At 39.6% G+C, this 19,548-nt stretch overlaps 3 protein-coding genes across 3 annotated transcripts in view; 1 reads left to right on the top strand and 2 right to left on the bottom strand.

The window, feature by feature from the left end:
• Nucleotides 1–1,295: 1,295 nt before the first annotated feature.
• LOC132115656 (C-C chemokine receptor type 1-like) lies at nucleotides 1,296–2,484 on the bottom strand. Its single transcript, XM_059524069.1, has one exon. It carries the CDS (start codon nucleotides 2,458–2,460, stop codon nucleotides 1,474–1,476), a length of 987 nt encoding a protein of 328 aa, XP_059380052.1. The 5' UTR covers nucleotides 2,461–2,484; the 3' UTR covers nucleotides 1,296–1,473.
• Nucleotides 2,485–3,782: 1,298 nt separating this feature from the next.
• Nucleotides 3,783–19,548, bottom strand: part of LOC132115851 (collagen alpha-1(XXI) chain-like) — a 50,433-nt gene continuing 34,667 nt past the window's right edge. Inside the window, exons 24-30 of the mRNA XM_059524226.1 lie at nucleotides 19,394–19,438; nucleotides 8,667–8,699; nucleotides 7,835–7,981; nucleotides 7,488–7,542; nucleotides 5,679–5,879; nucleotides 5,504–5,581; nucleotides 3,783–4,660 (exon numbers count right to left, since the gene is read on the bottom strand). Coding sequence (XP_059380209.1) covers nucleotides 4,470–4,660; nucleotides 5,504–5,581; nucleotides 5,679–5,879; nucleotides 7,488–7,542; nucleotides 7,835–7,981; nucleotides 8,667–8,699; nucleotides 19,394–19,438 — 750 coding nt within the window. The 3' untranslated portion in view covers nucleotides 3,783–4,469. The remainder of the gene's footprint in view (nucleotides 4,661–5,503; nucleotides 5,582–5,678; nucleotides 5,880–7,487; nucleotides 7,543–7,834; nucleotides 7,982–8,666; nucleotides 8,700–19,393; nucleotides 19,439–19,548) is intronic.
• On the top strand, nucleotides 9,577–12,894 carry LOC132115850 (paraneoplastic antigen Ma1 homolog). The gene has a single exon (XM_059524225.1). The coding sequence runs from the start codon at nucleotides 10,890–10,892 to the stop codon at nucleotides 12,885–12,887; it is 1,998 nt and encodes a 665-aa protein (XP_059380208.1). The 5' UTR covers nucleotides 9,577–10,889; the 3' UTR covers nucleotides 12,888–12,894.

Genomic DNA, 19,548 nt, shown 5'->3' with positions numbered 1-19,548 from the left:
GTTGTCTTGGGTCTCTGTGTGAAATTCGGCTCCTCGGCTTTCAACAATGTTCTGATCAAATCTAAAATAGTCGCTCTGATACGCTTCAGGAAAAACTACATAAAGTTAACGCTGTTCAAGCCATGTAGTAACAAATGAAGCAGAAATCATATTGCTCAGTCATATGAAAGTCATACTACCATTATTCAATATTAATGCACCTTTTTTTTTACTCTGCCGTGATGAAAGATGGATCCTACAAACTCTCCAAACCAACTGAGAAAATCATTTTTGATCCACCAAATTCATAATCACACAGCGTGACATTTTTTTTGGAGAAAATGTATTCTTCTAATCTCAAACTGTTCAAACACACTTTCAGAGAAAATTATTTTAAATGAAGATTGAAAAAGTTTTTAAAGTGTAATGCTGGTCAATTGTGGTTTACTCCCTACATTTAGCCTTTTTATGTCTTCTGACTGTGTTCTGAAAATTGTGGTAATTATCATAACGAACAAAATGTGTAGTAATCATAACCTTTTGTTGATCGCAAAGCTTATTTTCTCTAATAATCCAAAAATGAATGGAAAATATTGGGATTATGTTGAAGGAACCGGCATAATGCAAACAGACTGGCCCACAAGAATACGTCATTACTGCTCTCTTCCAAAGAAAGACCTTATAGAAATGTAAGCCTCAAGACGAATAACAGTCAATTTTATAATGGTTACCTTTATGAAGTGAGACATTGTTCACATATACAGCTGACAAATGCGACCTACAGAGCCCTCCAAATGACACGGCTTGTGTGTCCAGTTAAAATAAGATTGCAAAACCCTGTCTGCGTTCTTTAGATTCAACTGTTTTTGAAATAGTTTTAATGCAGTTAACGTTTTAATGCTGCATTAATTGTTCAAGCTACTCACTCCAGTGTTATTTAATTATCAATGGGATACTAATATAGATTTTATTCTTTTTTTTTTCTTTTTTTTAAAGCTTAAGTAATTTTATAGTTTTGTGATTTGAATTCCTTTATTATAATTATTATTATTATATACTTTAAGTTTTTGTGATTGTTTATTGATTGGTTGGTTGAGTTGTTGTTGTTGTTGTTGTTGTTTAGCTTTAGTTACAGTTTATCATTGCACAGAAATAAGAAATAAAATTAGAGAAATAAGAAATGTTGCCTTAGCAACTAGCTATAAATAAAATGTTATAATTTTAGTTGACTATAATAACCCTGAATCACACAAACTCACTCACACAAGCAAATTGGTAAATAAGCTAAACTCACAAATCTTCATGCATATCAATAAAATCACACCAGTTTATTATACTGTATATACATCAACTTCATCAACAACTCTTTTGCTAATTCATTGCACTTTTTCTGTAAAGAAATGTGCTTTCAGACTATTCCTGCTTTTATTCTACAACACACTCACTGTAACGCAGCCGTTTTTTCACATCCCCGTATATAACTATCATTCAGTCTTATGCTAGTATTCTGCTACTTGTGCTGATGCTGATCCGATCCGATAAACACGGGACCTGGCTCACTAACATTCGTCGTACATGATTCTGAAACTTGCTTCCCAGAAAGGTGTAAAACACAGGGTTAATGCAGAAATACAAGCGTGCAATGTTACTAGTGATGTACTGTGCTAACAGTAGGCTGCTATTACACAGTTTTGAATCCGAATACTCATTGATCATTATGATGATGTTATACGGGCTCCATAATATGAAAAACATCAGGACGATGATGAAAATGATCCACACAGTGCGATGTTTGCCTCTCATCCTCGTGGCCAGGACAGTCAGCGTTATCCTGAAGTAGCAGTAGATAAATACAGTCAACGGCAGGATAAAAAACAACACAAACTGATTATAGAGACTGAAGACTTTCCACTGAGCATCGCTGGAGCCTTCACACACCAGTCCGTCCATCGGATACTCTTCAACGGTGAAATGGATGATTGGTTCGAGGCTAGCGAGGATGCTAATGATCCAGACGACTGCGGACAGCACGACAGCGTAGCAGCTTCTACGTTGTTTGTTGGCGACCACACAATGCACCACGGCCAGATAGCGGTCGAACGTCATGAGGGTGAGGAAGAGGATGGAGCTGTAGAAGCCCAGATAGTCTGCGACATTGACCAGCTTACAAAGAGCTTCTCCGAAGATCCACTGGTCTGAATAGTGAACGGCTTGAAACGGGAGAGCGAGGGTGAAAATGAGGTTGGAGGCCACCAGGTTGATGAGGAATATATTTGTGACCGTGTTGAGCTTTTCGAACTTGTAGAGGATGAGCAGAACCACTCCGTTACCCAGTAAGCTGGCGATGAAGATGACGTAGTAGAAGGGTGGAAGAAAATTTTGTGAGAAATTGCTGATGGCGATGGTGTTGCAGTGAATGGATCTACTGGTCATCAGCGAATAGTCTTCATAAACGTCTGGCGTTGTGTTGGGCGTTTCCATCTCTGTGGTTACCAACAACCTGCAGGATTGAGCGAGTTTATTAGAATTAAAGGCTGGATAAATGTGACCATGAAACACTACACTTTAATTTGATAGTCTACTTTAGACATTCTACTAACTAAAAGTAACTTTGCAACTACATGTCTACTAACTCTCAGAGTGGACTGTTAGGTGAGGTTTAGGGTTAGTAGAAGAAGCTGACATACACTTGTAAAGTTTCTCACAGTCAGTATGTTGTGGATGCATCAAAATAAAGTGTTAGAAGATATTAAGCAGACAGTCTACTACTCTAATGACTGCTAGTTGACAAATAGATGCAAAGGTATTTACTGTTAGCAGAATGTGTAAAGTGGACGATCAATAAATAATCATGAATAAAGTGTTACCATAGCCAACAATACATTGTATGGGTCAATTTGTTTTTTTTTGTTTTTTTTTAATGACAAAAATCATTACGATACTAAGTAAAGATCATGTGCCATGAAGATATTTTGTAAATATTCTACCATAAATATATAAACACTTCATTTAGTTATATGCATTGCTAAGAACTTAATTTTGACAACTTTTTTGCACCCTCATATTCCAGATTTTCAAATGTTGTCCTACCCTTACAAACCACAGTTGAATGGAAAGCTTATTTATTCAGCTGTCAGCTGATGGGGGGAAAAAAACTAAAATGCTAACAGAATGTTCCATATGACCCCTTTAATTCAAAGCAAACTAAAAACACTGATAACTCAGCAATCTCTCTCTCTCTCTCTCTCTCTCTCTCTATATATATATATATATATATATATATATAAATGTACTCTTATGTTGTTTTTTGTGGCCCAGTAGAGTCACAGATAATCAATAGAGATTTGAAGACTTACCCCAAAGTGCTGGCTGTAAGGTGGAGCAGCAGCAGAGGATGTGTGTCAGTCTACAGCTGCAAAAAATCTGAATCATATCTTGAAACTACTTCCTTTTTTACGTGACATCAGAATTTTCTCAAGAATTGACGTGCGTTTAAAGCCTAGACAAAATACTTTATGATCGCTATCATGAAACCACAGACCAGCCACAAAGTGTTCATTACCTTTTATTTCATCGAAGCCATTCTTAGCAAACACTAGAGCTCTAAAAGATAAATTACTCATGTCGTAAAAGTTTCCCAGAATTTTTTTTTTTTATTATATGAAACTAAAGGAAAATAAAACGAGTGAATAAAACAACAGATTAGAATTGAACGTTAGAGTAAAATGTTATAGAAGTAAAATGTGATAGTTTATTCAAGATTTAACTAGAGGAAAACATAACAAGCATTTTGTATGGAATTTACCTTCCCTTAAGGCAGTGCAAAAAAATAAAAGTACACAAATATGTAAATAATGCAAAAACAATAGCTATTTATTAAATCAGCCCAGCCAGCAATTTAAAGCACAGTTAGTAATACTACTGAATATGAAAAAATGATGGCTGTTGTGCCTTAGAAAGCTGTCCAAGCCAAGATTCTCAGCCAAGTACTGGGGAAATCAAAACTAAACTCGTCTTTTTAGCCAAAACAAACAGAAACATTAAGCTTTTCCCTTTTATGTCTGTCCCTGAAGTAATAAAGCCATTTATTCTTAATCTTGATTACTACCAAACCACATACAAACTTATATCATGGCATCTCATATCAGGTTCCTTGTTTGACAGCAAAATAGTTAATTAATCATTTATATTCATAAGTAACAGTGATATATATTAATGATTATGATTATTAACATCTATCCACATTAATATACTTGTAGTATTATTTTGCAAATGACCGTATGCATGCACCCTTGCATTAATGGTGTTACGCATCAACTCTTCGTGCCTCAGAAGGCAGGTTTCACATCTTTAAGTTTCACATCATTCAGGCCCCTGATGTTTCATTGCACCATAGCAATGCACAGAAAACCTCCAAAGCCTTGTGAGTAAATTCCTCTGGATTTGCTGCGGCACTTCTGGCAGTCCGGGAGCTGAGCTGTTATTTCACATTAGAAATCGGGCCCTTTGCTGTAGCGCTCCTCCCTGAGGTCATAGGATTGGTAGCAGATGGACATGTCGCACACTCCGGCTGGCCCTGAAGGACCTTGCTTCCCCGGGATGCCCGGAGCCCCGGATTTACCCGGGATTCCCGGAGGACCCGGAATACCAATGCCATCACTGCCGCGAGGACCCTGGATCCCTGTTGGTGTTGCAGGAACACACAATCTGACAGTTAGACACGATTCCTTCTTAAACGCTGCATATGCATCTGTGCCACATGCATTTACATCTTTCAAACCACAGGCAGACATTACATTAACCCTTACAATGCATTCAAAATCTGTATGTTATTTTCACATTTTAACTCTGTTTGGACCAGAAGAATCAATATTTTATAAAAGAGTTATAATGTAATGTTACCCTGTTATTACTTCATTAATTTAATGTACTTAATTTATATATATATATATATATATATATATATATATATATATATATATATATATATATATAAACTTACAGTATATCACATGAAATATATGTCACATCAGTATGGAGTTTAATTAAGTTACTTTGAATTTCTTACTAATAATTGCACAAAAACAGTCCAAATTTATGAAACCTACTAATGCCTTTCCAAAAATAAATGAAAATGTCGTGCTACAATGGTTCGACAAAAAAATATATTCATGCTAAACAACAAAATTCAGTCCCCAAATTGTGTGAGATATGGGGAATAAACATATTATCAACAATTTTTTTTTTAACACTAATATAACTTTAGAAATACAGAAATAATTTTTGACACCCTATGGTACTCCATAAATACCTGGGTCTTTTTTCTTTTTTTTTCGTTGTTGTTGTTGTTGTTGTTGTTGTTGTGGTTGTTTGGGGGTGGGGAAGGGGTTACATCACAAAAAAAACTGAAAAGGGTAGTTTCATCCCCTTATTAATATCTTTTTTTTTTTATTATGTATCTCTTTTGGATCAAAACGGACCAGAATGTGTTATGAGGATTAATAATATAGTAATGTGATTGTACCTGTGTCTCCAGGAGGCCCTGGGTATCCTTGTCTGCTCTCTCCTTTACTGCCCTTAAATCCCCGAGGGCCTGTGTCCCCTACAAGAGTGCCAAGCATGTTATGCAATTAAAATACAAACCCAAAGCCAAACCATTTACATAATCTAGAAGTGTTACATCCAGACTTCTCTGATACCTTTGACTCCTGGAGGTCCTTGGATGCCCGGAGGCCCCGAGTATCCCTGAGCGCCATGTCTGCCAGGATATCCCTGGGGCCCGCTGGACCCTTTAGGCCCTGGAGCTCCAGGGGGTCCCGGGGGTCCCGGGGGTCCTTTAACAGCCTCACAGGGCTCACAGCGCTGAGGGCTCATCGTCTGCAGTAGCTGTGGCAGCTGATCTGATAGAGAGGCATTACAGTGGAGATTACTGAACACTGACAGAGAAGTGAGAAGTCGTCATTTGCCAGTACAACTCTTGTGATGAACGAGTTCATGAATTATGTACAAACTTAAAACTATCTTAAACTATTGGCTGTAATTCGCATCAAACATGAGACTACAGTAAGCGAATAGTTGCTGTGTTCCAGGAGTCAAGTGAAGTAAAAAATAAATTAATGGTGGACAAAGCAAGAGAAAAGTTGGAATTAAAATATAATTTAGTCAATATTGAAATTTCTTCACTGAATGTTTATATATGGTATGTATTTTTGAATCCAGGTCAGTTGTAAAATGTGCCTGTGCAACACTTTTACAAAATCATATGTTGTTGCTTCCTGCACATTTTACAACAAAGTGGAAACACCTGTTGTATTCAGAATAGATAAAAGTGAATCTGGTAATGTTTTATTGCATTGGTCATTGTATGTATGGCAGCAGTTTGAAAAATCACAAGTCTAATAGTTATTGTTTTGTCATATTCGAAAATTGCATAAAACCTATGCTAAACCTAACCAATGGTGTTAACTAAAGCTAGCATGAGAACAAATATTTTAAGCTTGATAAAAGTTTTTGAGCTGTTTTATCGTGACTCATATTTCATGGGATGCACAGGTGTAACACTGTACCGGGTTTACTCTGTTAGAATAGCTGAACATTTGGAGCTGGTTATGTGATGCAAACATCAACATGTTTTAGTTTACAAATAGTGCACTATGGTTTAAGAGTTTTGAACTCATAATCATAGTATTGGGCAAGAAACTGCATAAAAACATAAAATCTTTGTACTGTGTTCTAGTGTTCCTTTCATGTGGAAACTAGAGTTAATTGTATGTTTAGATGTATGGGGATTTTGCACAAATGTATGTAGAGGCCTGTTTTCTAAATGTGTATGTCGGTACTTTTATTTTAATTAAATGAATACAGTAGCATCATACTCCAGATAATCTTCAGCTTGTTTGCCATTAAACATTCACTTTGGTTTAGTCTATTTTGCATTTAAGAAAGTCAGTGATAATACTGTTTCCAGTGTTTCGAATTCATTTCTGTGGTGTCAGCAAACAAATCAACTATAATATATCTCCTACATCAGTGACGTCAAGACTATAACATGGCTGGTTATCGGGAAACATGTGATTGGAATTGACTCCATTGGAGAGAATGTCATCTCCTCATGAAAAAAAGAAAACATCTCTGGAGTTGCTGTCAAAGTACAGTAGATCATTTCAGATCAGTCACTTTTAAGTCTCTGTGATGGTTAGGCCAGCAGCTCACTAGATTTATAAGTGGACCACAGGGGGAAAAAACTAAAATGCTAACAGAATGTTCCATATGACCCCTTTAATTCAAAGCAAACTAAAAACACTGATACTGTAGCTCAGCAAGTTTCCATAACAAAAGCTCCTTTCTAGTGAACTTTGCTTTTATCTAAAAGCTTTAATTGGAAGCCCCATGCTATTCTCGGCTCTTTACATATCAGGCTTGTTCGTATTATAAAAGGGAAAAGGAAACGTTCCTTGGGCTCTTTGTTCTCAAGAGAATAATGACCTTGAACAAGGTTGGATACTCACTTCTCAAAATGTCCCCACAGAGTTTTATTAAGTACTCCTCAGAGGGAGGCTTACCCTGCAACACATATTGAGTCACTCATTAGATGGCGTCGCTACATGAAAAACACATACAGCTTTCAAAGAAATTAAAGGCTTCACAGATAACAAAGGAAGAAACATAAGAAAGGAACTCAAGTACACAGTCTTGACCTCAGGTCTTGTGGTTTCTTTCATGAATCAGCTCAAATGATGCATCCTGACATTGCTCCAGCCCTAGCCCTACTTTGTGTATAATGTGTTTATTTCTTGTGAAAGGCTATAACAACAATTGTATTTGCTATCGTGTAGAGAAATGTAAGAATACTCACAGGCTTCCCTGGAAAGCCCGGAGCGCCGGGAAGCCCTGGAAAACCGTCCTGACCGGGGACTCCACGTGATCCGACTACACCCATGTGTCCCATGTCTCCCTTCTTTCCTTCAGGACCTTTGACCCCACTCTCACCCGGAGTACCTTTCTAGTAGATTCCAAAAAGCACACTTAAACGAGACACATAATTAAATTGAAGTAATGATGTGCCGTGATTACTGAATTGTGAAAAGGTGAAAATGTATTATTAAAACCCATTGTGTGCTGCTAGTTTCCAAGGCAGCTTTTGTAATTTAAAGCTTTTCGTCTGAAAATATGCCATCATATTCAAATAGACAGAAACATAAATCAGATTTGAATGCTTGTTGAGGAGCAAAATGAAATGTTGAATGTTGTTCACATCAAAGACTAAATCTCAAATCAAAATATTTGTCTTATTTAGACAAATATGACATTCTGGGTCTAGTGTGGAGCAAACAAACACTGCAGAAATATTTAATAGACATATTCAATTTCTCTGGAGAAATAATACATTCTTGTAAAGGAAGCAACTGATTTGCATTTGTCTGCTACAGATTTGCCCACGAACAGAAAATAATAAATGCACATAGGAATTTGCTCTAGTTTACAGGGCTCTGACAGCGACGCTGAAAGCAGCTGCGTATAAGTGTCAAACTGTCAAATGTAAACACTTTGTGGACGACATGCTTCAAAGCACTCAGAAGTGCTCTGCCGTCCCATGTTCCTTCCTTCAGGAGGCGGAGATGCTCTTGTTTTTTGTGTAAATAGGCAGGAATGGTTTAAATGTGAGTGAGCCGTGTAATTCTACACACCTCTCCTTTGCTGCCTCTGGGACCCACTGCACCCTGGTTCAGGAGGAACAAGAAAGAGGAAACTTTTAATGATAAAATCAGAGAGAGAGAGAAAAGGTCTGTTTTTAAACACACAGACAGGCTCAATATTCACAGCGGCGAAAGGAAGAAAAGCTCTTCAAAGCCACAGCCAGGGAAACCCCAAGCCTGGCGTGTGTTTGCAGACTGAATCACGTAAAGACACGTCACCAGAAGCAGGACATTTCACATCGGACGGTTCAGACTACACTAATGTGTACAAGTTCATACAAGCAAGCACTTGAGGGTTTTCCTAATAACAAGCTACTTTTTCAACAAGTACAAGCAAAGTATTACAAAACTCTATTGATTTCAGTCACATTTTATTGTGTGTGCAATTTTTGTGCCAGATAGATACTACTCTGATTGTGATGTAAGCTACATAAAAACCTAGTTTTATAGTCAAAAAGATAAATGTCTTTCCTAAATGTCTTTGCCCATATGGAAATGTAATATATTGCCCAAGAAAATGTTTTTATCATAAATGTTACCTATAAGGCAACAGTGTATATGTAACCCTGGGTTAATTTCTACATGATTATTCTTTATTAACGTTTGCATTTTATTTATTTGTTTATTTTATGCAGAAATGCGCTGCTTGGTGATGCAAGTTTATTATTGAATCAAAGTGTACCTGTTCAGAAATGGTCTTGTCAGTAAGTTGTATTTGGTTTAAGGTTATTGGATAAAAACAGCTTGATCCCGCCTCATATCAGTTATGGCAACTGTGATTGGCCAGGGCTAGTGTGAGCGAAGGGGCAGGAGAAAGGAAAAAAAAAGTTGTTGTCGGCATGATAACAGAGCGCGCTGTTTTATTTGTGTAAAAATATAGTCTTTACTGCATTAAGTGTTAAGCTGAATAGTATTCTGATGTGAAGTCAACACGATCACACAACGAAGTCAACACGACGATTCGGAAGAACTGTTAGTTTATTGCTTGATCGCTATCGCAGTAAATTGGACTATTTATGTTACTGGTGAGAAACTTTACTCAAGTTTAACGTTATCCCTTACATCGGTGTGTATGTGAGAGCATCAAAGGTGATCTAAGTGATTGCTAAGAACTGTTGCATCGATTGAGAGTGACGGAGCCACTGAGGAGGAATCCAGATAGCGCTCCTAATCGCCGAGTGGTTAGGAGTTCCTCTGGCGTCGCGGGAACATCACAGAGCTTCCTAAATGATGATGGTTTCATGTGGATCGATCTGACGGGTGACGGGAATCGTTAACCCTTGCCATTTACATTCAGGTACCCTTTGTTTATTTTATTTGAGCTCTTATTGAGTGAAGCGGCCATTTTACGTTTCATTCGGCCTCAACGCACACAAGCAACGTTTCAGGCCTGCAACGGGGGGGTGTGTGTGCGTGCGTGTGTGTGTGTGTGTGGGCCCACAATAAGTTGTTTATTTTGAATTAGTGGAAGATATAACGGTTTCATACTCTGTGATTCATTGGGTATATTAATCAAGGGTTACAGCTTATATTCTTGACTGAAACTGAAGTTCATTTACATAGGCCTACTTTATTTATGTACTGAGTTTACATAGCTATACCAGAATTTCAGTGGTATGTTGATTTACACTTAGTGAAAACAAATTTGTACTTTGTGTATAATTTGAGTTAATTTAAAGGAGAATCATTAGCCTTATTTCGATGGAAGTTTAAAAGGTTAACCCTTTAAGTGCCTATTGTTGTGTATAGAAGAGTAAATTAAACACTGCATTTGAAAATTGTAATTTATTCAGAAGTTGGTTGAATTCATATTTAATTTGATTTGATTTTTGTTAATTATTTCTGTTTATTTTTTCCCTTTTAAATAAATCCATTGTATATTTCAGTTATAGTGTGGTCACTTTAATGGAGCAGATAGGTAGCTGTGGTTGATTGATAGTAGTTTTGCAGAGATCTAAGTTGCACTTTGCAAGAGGTGGTGTGGAACCAAGGGTCACAGATTGATTGTAATATCATGTCGATTGGCAAATAAACGAATCTGGGTTCAAGCGTCCAGCATTCCGAAGGATAGATACATCTAGGACAGCAGGGGGCGCTTCATAAAGTGGGGGCTCGTCCGGGATTGATCCTTGTTCAGTATACTGCCTGAAAATCAGTAAATTGCTAAGAGAGTATTGCTTGCAGAAAAGTTTAGTTTATGTGGATCAGGCAATTATGGATGTTGATTACTCTGTCTTACAAGCTGAACTTGACAATTGGTGTCAGAAAGCAATAATTGATCAGAAACATGATGTGCTACTGTTGGGAGTGCCTGCGGATGTGGAGGGGCCACTCATTGAGGAAACTATGCAAACAGTCAAAGCTTTGGGAAGAGTGAGAGTCAGGGATTGTAAAGAAGGGCCTACTCCAGGGTTTTTACTTGTGCTATGTAAGTGTAAAGAAGTGGTTGATCCTTCTCGCGTGCCTGAAGAAGTGATACCTGAAGGGGGTGGGGCACCTTGGAAGATGATTGTAGCGAAAAGTGCTGAGGCCGCGCCTGCTGGGTTTGCTGAGAAACTATCAAAGCTGTTAACACAAGAAGGAAAGTCTTTCACTGATCTTCAAGCTATGTTTTCGACGCCCAGCTCTAATGCAGGTTCTCCAGAAGCAATAATCCGTGCGGTGGGTGAATTGCTCAAAAAAACCTCAAAACCTGTCAGTGATGGAGGTGCATACCGACGTTTGAGGATCTTTTCAGGTACTGTTCCTACTCCAACAGGGGAAGAGGCCTTGGAGAGTTGGATGGATCAAGCTAGAATGATGATCGTGGAGTGTGAATGCTCAGACAAAGAGAAGCGCCGACGTATCATTGAGAGCTTGAAGGGTTCAGCCCTGGATGTTGTGAAGGCTATAAGATTTTCAAGCCCAGATGCAACTTCTCTTCAGTATCTCGAGGCTTTGGAGGGAGCTTTTGGAACTCCTGAATCAGGAGAAGACTTATATTTTGCTTTCAGATTACTGAGGCAGAATCCTGGTGAAGCTCTTTCTGATTTCTTGAAGAGAATGGAGAAATCTCTGACCAAAGTAGCACAAAAAGGTGGGTTACCCTGGAAGAATTTGGACCAAACAAGAGTTGAGCAGCTAATTCGGGGAGCTGTTGAATCTGACTTGTTGTTGCTCCAGCTGAGATTGAGGGAGAGACGAGAAAAGCCACCTACTTTTCTAACTCTTCTGAATGAGATAAGGGAGGCTGAAGAAAGCGAAGCTGCCAGACATAGTCTGGGTTTCACTGTAAAGCCAGTTCCCCGGCCACGAGAGAGACAGAGTAGTTCGGCTGTAGTGAGAGAATTGAAAGCTGAGATTGAAGAGCTGCGGACAAAAGTGGCAGAAGGACCTTCTAAAGTAATTGTGCCAGAGGTGATGTTGGAGTCAAAGCCCATACCAAGTAGGAGAGGGGGTGACACATCAGTGGATCCAGAAGTACACTCACTAAAGAAGCAGGTGCAAAGACTAGAAGAGCAGTTAGCTTCACTGAGTGTTAGGCATTTGCCACAGACGACAAGAGATCCACGATCACTGGAGGAAGCTGATACTTCTGTGAAACCTAGATTTGAAAAGGCTAAAGAAGATTACTTCTGTTACAAATGTGGGGAAGATGGCCACATTGCTCCGAAATGCAAAGCTCCTGAGAATTACTGTCTGGTGATACAGAAGCTTGTGCGATCATTACGGAAGGCTAGAAACGAAAGAACGGATCAGAGTAATATTAAACACACCAGTGATAAAGCCAGCTTTTCCCGCAAAAGCCAGACAGTTGTGGTTGAGAAAAGTAGTCTTCCTGTAGGGTTGGTGGGTCCAGCTCTGACGATCACTATGAAGATCAATGGTCAGCCCTGTGGAGCCTTACTAGATAGTGGATCGCAGGTCACTATCATCTTTGAGCCATGGTACTCTGAAAACCTGTCATCAGTACTCATTCAGCCTCTGTCTGGTTTGTCTATTTGGGGCCTTAGCACAGCTAGTTATCCCTACAAGGGATATGTCTTGGTGGATGTTTCTTTCCCTGCTTCTGTCATGGGCGTGGAAGAGACTGTTTCCATTCTTCCATTGGTTTGTCCAGAGCCTGAAGGGCCTAAACAAGTGCCTGTGATCATTGGGACAAATGCAAGTTTTTTCCAACGTCTGATTGGACTTGGCACAATGGTCATAAGACAGAGGAAGCACACACATTAAGGATTCAGTTTCACAACTCAGAACTAGAATCACTTACAAGAATTGACATACCTGCTGGAGAAGTAAAGTGGGCAGGTCCAGGTGCTTGCGTCATACCATCAAAAGGAGAAATGTGTGCTGTTTGTGCAGTTGAGTCGCAAAAACCGCTGGAGAAGGAAATTTTTATGGTAGAAACCCCTTCAGATGATATGCTGCCTGCAGGACTGTTCATTCTTCCAGTTGTACTGCCTTCTTCTGCTGTAGAAGAGAACAAATTCAAAGTGTTGATTAAGAACGAGACGTGCAAAGAGGTAACAATACCATCTGGAACGGTTGTAGCGCATGTGTATCCTACAGATACAGTGACTGTGGCATCTGTTACCCAGACAAAATCCAAGGCAATTCATCCAAATGTGTTTGACTTTACCAAGTCCACCATTCCAAAAGAGTGGGAAGATCGATTTCGTCAGAAACTGTCTGCGAGGGGTAATGTCTTTTCTCAGGAGGAATGGGATGTGGGACTGGCAAAGGACGTTAAGCATTGCATCCGTCTGAGTGACACTAGGCCATTTAGAGAGAGATCTCGACGAATTGCTCCAGCTGACATTGATGATGTCCGTCGACACCTAAAAGACCTGTTAGCTGCGGGGAATATTAAAGAATCCCGAAATCCTTATGCTTCCCCAATTGTAATTGTCCGTAAAAAGAGTGGAGCAATACGCATGTGTATCGATTATCGGACTTTGAATAGCAGAACTCTTCCTGATCAGTACACGACCCCACGCATAGATGATGCATTGGACTGTCTTGCAGGAAGCAAGTGGTTTTCAGTCTTAGACCTGAGAAGCGGCTACTATCAAATAGCCATGGCCGACGAGGATAGGGAGAAGACTGCTTTCATATGTCCTTTAGGGTTCTATGAGTTTGAAAGGATGCCACAAGGAGTTAGTGGAGCGCCTGCAACATTCCAAAGACTCATGGAACGTGCAGTTGGGGACATGCATCTGCTAGAAGTGATAGTGTACCTTGATGATATTATTGTCTTTGGGTCCACTTTAGAAGAACACAAACAGAGACTTCTGAAAGTCTTAGACCGTTTGGAGGAGTATGGTCTAAAAATCTCACTGGATAAGTGCCAGCTCTGTATGTCTCAGGTCAAATATGTGGGCCATATTGTCTCTGCTGATGGTGTTGCTCCTGACCCGGAGAAAATCTAAGCAGTCGCTAAGTGGAAGGTGCCCACAGATGTAAAAACCTTAAGGTCATTCCTAGGATTTTGTGGGTTTTACCGACGGTTTATTGAAAACTACTCTGGGATTGTGCGACCCTTGACAGAACTCACCAAAGGGTATCCTCCAGCCAAAGGGGGTGGAAAGGTCACCACAGAGAGAAAGTACTTCAAAGAGTCAAAACCATTTGGTGAGCAGTGGGGCAAAGATTGCACTGAGGGCTTTAAAACCATTATCCACTGTCTTACCCATGCCCCTCTCTTGGCATTCGCTGACCCTTCCAAAACCTATGTCTTACATGTGGATGCAAGTGGGAACGATCTAGGTGCAGTACTGAACCAAGAGTATCCGGAAGGACTTAGACCAGTTGCATACGCTAGTAGGAAACTGAGTACAACTGAGCAACGGTATCCTACTCACCAACTGGATTTCTTGGCACTAAAGTGGGCCGTAGTAGATAAATTTCACGATTACCTTTATGGGGTGACATTTGTAGTTAGAACTGACAATAATCCGCTCACTTATGTCCTGACTACAGCTAAGTTGAACGCCACAGGTCATCGCTGGCTGGCGGCATTGGCTACATACGACTTTAGTCTTCAATATAAGCCAGGACGTTATAACATCGATGCCGATGCGTTGTCTCGCTATCCTTTGGAAGGTGGGTCACCTGATGGTTGGACGGAAATATTCCAGTCAGGAGTGAAAGCAATCTGTCAGAAGGTGACAAGTGACAAAGATGAGGGATCTTTCTCCAGATTGGTAGATCAGTTGGGAGCCGAGTCAAGCATTGTTCCGCCTGTTTATGCATGTTTTACACAGCTGGAGCTGGGAACTCCGAAACAGTTGACACATGCTGACCTTGAGTTGGCTCAAGACAAAGATCCAGTCATTGGACCAGTAAAGATAGATGTGGAAGAAGGAAAGGTACTTACAACTGGTGCAAGTGCTAACCCACAGATGACTCTATTACAGAGACAAGGTCCTAAGCTGGTCATCCAGAATAAGCTGCTGTACAGAGTTTTCATCAGTCCCTGTGGAAAAGAGAAAAAACAGCTTGTTTTACCTGAACAGTTCCATAAACAAGTTATGCATTCGTTACATGATGATGCGGGACATCTGGGAATTGAGCAGACTACAGAGCTTCTGAAGGATAGATTCTACTGGCCACAAATGACTTCTGACATTACGAAGTATGTCAAAACATGTGGGAGATGCATAGCCAGAAAGACATTGCCTCAGAAACGTGCTCCTCTGAGTAATATCATTAGTGATGGGCCAATGGAACTTATATGTATTGATTTCCTGTCAATAGAGCCAGATTCCAAAGGGATTGCTAATGTCCTGGTCGTCACTGACCATTTTACACGCTATGCCCAAGCCTACCCAGGTAAGGACCAGAAAGCAGTGACAGTCGCAAAGATTCTCTGGGAGAAGTTCTTTATGTATTACGGACTTCCAGCCCGCATACATTCAGATCAAGGGAGAGACTTTGCGGGTCGGCTTATAAAAGAGCTTCTGGGAATGCTGGGGATCAAGAAATCAAGGATGACACCTTATCACCCTCAGGGAGATCCACAACCTGAACGATTTAATAGGACACTACTCTCCATGCTGGGAACTTTGAATGCTGCAGGAAAGCAAAAATGGAGCCAGCATATCAGCAAATTAGTACATGCATACAATTGTACTAAAAATGATGCTACAGGGTACTCACCTTACTTTCTTTTGTTTGGACGAGAAGCCCGCTTGCCAATTGATGTGTGCTTTGGTACTTCTTCAGGAGGAGGAGAAGGACAGACATATCAGAGGTATGTCGAAGAACTGAAGACAGATCTTCAGAAAGCCTACCAACTAGCTTCTGAATCTGCACTAAAGAATCATCAGAGAAACAAACGTCTCTATGATCAAAAGGTGAAATATCAAAGCATAAGGAGACCGTGTGCTTATTCGAAATCTCAGTTTCACAGGAAAGCACAAATTGGAGGATAAGTGGAATTCTGCCCCGTACATTGTTCTTGAAAAGCTTGACAATTTGCCTGTGTACAAACTCAAATCAGAGGAAGGAACTGGAGGAGTCAGGACAATGCATAGAGATCATCTCTTACCTATTGGAGAATCGGTGAGAATGCCCAAACCAGATAGGAGACAAGAAGTTCCTCAAAGGCCAGTCACTAGGTCTAGAGCTACAAAAGAGCACAAAGAAACATTGAGAGAGGAAAGGCTATTGGAAACTTCTGTAACTGCTGATAATTCCTCAGGAAGTGAAGATGAAAACTATGGGTACTATTCTCCCGACCGGTCTAGACAATGGACCCGGTTAATTCCTGATCTCCAGCACAAGCTTGAAGTTAAAGAAGATGAAGTAACTGCCCACACAGACAGTGAATCTCAATATTCTGGGGAGGAGGAAATGGTGGAGGAAACCTGTGAAAACGAGGATTCCAGGGAAAATATGCATCCGATTGTAGACTCAGTGGAGGAAGAATTTTCAGAAGAAGGAGAAAATAGCTTTGAAAATGCATCGGACTTGGGGCCCGAACCCATGGGGCATCGTCCTAAAAGGAAGCTGAAACCTGTGTCTAAGTTAAGCTACGATGAACTAGGCCAACCTAGTGAGAGACCCGTAACCGTTGTGCACAGAGGAATAGTTATTCATCTGATAGATCCCTCAAGGATTGAACTTTGCCCTTCAAAAAAGTATCAACCCCCATCTAAATGTGCCAGGAGTACTAGAATATGTGCTAGCTCTGAGAATAGACTCATTATTTATATTTAAGGTCCGTATACTCATGGGGACATGAGAATTTCAGAAGGAGGAGGATGTAACCCTGGGTTAATTTCTACATGATTATTCTTTATTAACGTTTGCATTTTATTTATTTGTTTATTTTATGCAGAAATGCGCTGCTTGGTGATGCGAGTTTATTATTGAATCAAAGTGTACCTGTTCAGAAATGGTCTTGTCAGTAAGTTGTATTTGGTTTAAGGTTATTGGATAAAAACAGTTTGATCCCGCCTCATATCAGTTATGGCAACTGTGATTGGCCAGGGCTAGTGTGAGCGAAGGGGCAGGAGAAAGGAAAAAAAAAGATGTTGTCGGCATGATAACAGAGCGCGCTGTTTTATTTGTGTAAAAATATAGTCTTTACTGCATTAAGTGTTAAGCTGAATAGTATTCTGTTGTGAAGTCAACACGATCACACAACGAAGTCAACACGACGATTCGGAAGAACTGTTAGTTTATTGCTTGATCGCTATCGCAGTAAATTGGACTATTTATGTTACTGGTGAGAAACTTTACTCAAGTTTAACGTTATCCCTTACATCGGTGTGTATGTGAGAGCATCAAAGGTGATCTAAGTGATTGCTAAGAACTGTTGCATCGATTGAGAGTGACGGAGCCACTGAGGAGGAATCCAGATAGCGCTCCTAATCGCCGAGTGGTTAGGAGTTCCTCTGGCGTCGCGGGAACATCACAGAGCTTCCTAAATGATGATGGTTTCATGTGGATCGATCTGACGGGTGACGGGAATCGTTAACCCTTGCCATTTACATTCAGGTACCCTTTGTTTATTTTATTTGAGCTCTTATTGAGTGAAGCGGCCATTTTACGTTTCATTCGGCCTCAACGCACACAAGCAACGTTTCAGGCCTGCAACGGGGGTGTGTGTGTGCGTGCGTGTGTGTGTGTGTGTGGGCCCACAATAAGTTGTTTATTTTGAATTAGTGGAAGATATAACGGTTTCATACTCTGTGATTCATTGGGTATATTAATCAAGGGTTACAGCTTATATTCTTGACTGAAACTGAAGTTCATTTACATAGGCCTACTTTATTTATGTACTGAGTTTACATAGCTATACCAGAATTTCAGTGGTATGTTGATTTACACTTAGTGAAAACAAATTTGTACTTTGTGTATAATTTGAGTTAATTTAAAGGAGAATCATTAGCCTTATTTCGATGGAAGTTTAAAAGGTTAACCCTTTAAGTGCCTATTGTTGTGTATAGAAGAGTAAATTAAACACTGCATTTGAAAATTGTAATTTATTCAGAAGTTGGTTGAATTCATATTTAATTTGATTTGATTTTTGTTAATTATTTCTGTTTATTTTTTCCCTTTTAAATAAATCCATTGTATATTTCAGTTATAGTGTGGTCACTTTAATGGAGCAGATAGGTAGCTGTGGTTGATTGATAGTAGTTTTGCAGAGATCTAAGTTGCACTTTGCAAGAGGTGGTGTGGAACCAAGGGTCACAGATTGATTGTAATATCATGTCGATTGGCAAATAAACGAATCTGGGTTCAAGCGTCCAGCATTCCGAAGGATAGATACATCTAGGACAGCAGGGGGCGCTACATATATTTTATTTACAATGGATCAAAACAACATAAACTATGTGTTTATATATGTTTTTGCAATAAATCACATTACATTGTATAACAACTGATATTATATATAATATCAGAATTGTTGTTTTGTATTGGCATGTTTAAGATGATATAAATGAAGTGTCTGAAAATGTATATATGTACACATACATATTTGTATGGGTTAGGTATATATGTTAATATTGTTCCCATTTCTAATAGGGATCATGTATGTTTTCACTTCAGATGACAATGTATTTCATGTGGGGAAATTGACACAAGGTTACTACAGTACATACAGAGTTATATCTGCGTCTAGTGATGTTGATGAATGCTGCTTGCTAGTACACATGGACCAATGACTGTTTTTATTTCAAAACCCGGACTTTATTCCATCTAAAGATTGCTCAAGCGTGTGACTGACAGAGACACACGTTATCTCACTAAAGTGATTTGTGAGTCAGTGTCTGTGACTAAGGTTTCTGGGGATTTATCAAGCTTTTTCACAGAAATCAGGAGTTTCTTCTGCAAAGAAAAAAAAATGATTCAACAGGATACAAGTATTTGAATATGGCAGTTCAGTTTAAGACCTTTCTAAACATCCTACTGAATGTTTGAATGAATTCTAAGAATAAAGTGTTGATGTGTGTGTGTGTGTGTGTGTGTGTGTGTGTGTGTGTGTGTGTGTGTGTGTGTGTGTCTGTGTGTGTGTGTGTGTGTGTGTGTGTGTGTGTGTAGAAGTTCACTAAATGTATTTTCCTGTAATTCCAATTTAAATTCTCCTGATTTACTTCCCTTTTTAAATTCTGAATGTTATGCATTGTCTTTTTCTCCTTGCAGCCCTGATTAACCCTGTAGGTGCTGAGGAGCTGTGCTATAAGGAGATGCGCTCCCTGCTGGATGAAGGGAGTTTGCACACTTACTGGACAGCCAGGCAATCCAGCGAAGCCTTTGCTGCCTTTTTCACCCTGTGAATGGGAGGAGGTCTGTGTTAGCAGGGGTCTCAAACTCTGAAAGGTTATCATTAGCATTCAATAACAGCAGGCAGCTCCCTTTAACCTTTAGAAGACTGTGTCAC

The sequence above is a fragment of the Carassius carassius genome, chromosome 35 (genome assembly GCF_963082965.1).
Source record: "Carassius carassius chromosome 35, fCarCar2.1, whole genome shotgun sequence".
NCBI classification, from domain to species: domain Eukaryota; kingdom Metazoa; phylum Chordata; class Actinopteri; order Cypriniformes; family Cyprinidae; genus Carassius; species Carassius carassius.
Note: the sequence above shows the minus strand (reverse complement) of the source record. Positions and strands in the feature narration are given on the sequence as shown.

Coding starts and splice junctions, on each gene's coding strand:
- LOC132115656 (XM_059524069.1), bottom strand. CDS start 2,460: ATGGAAACGCCCAACACAACGCCAGACGTTTATGAAGACTATTCGCTG.
- LOC132115850 (XM_059524225.1), top strand. CDS start 10,890: ATGGATGTTGATTACTCTGTCTTACAAGCTGAACTTGACAATTGGTGT.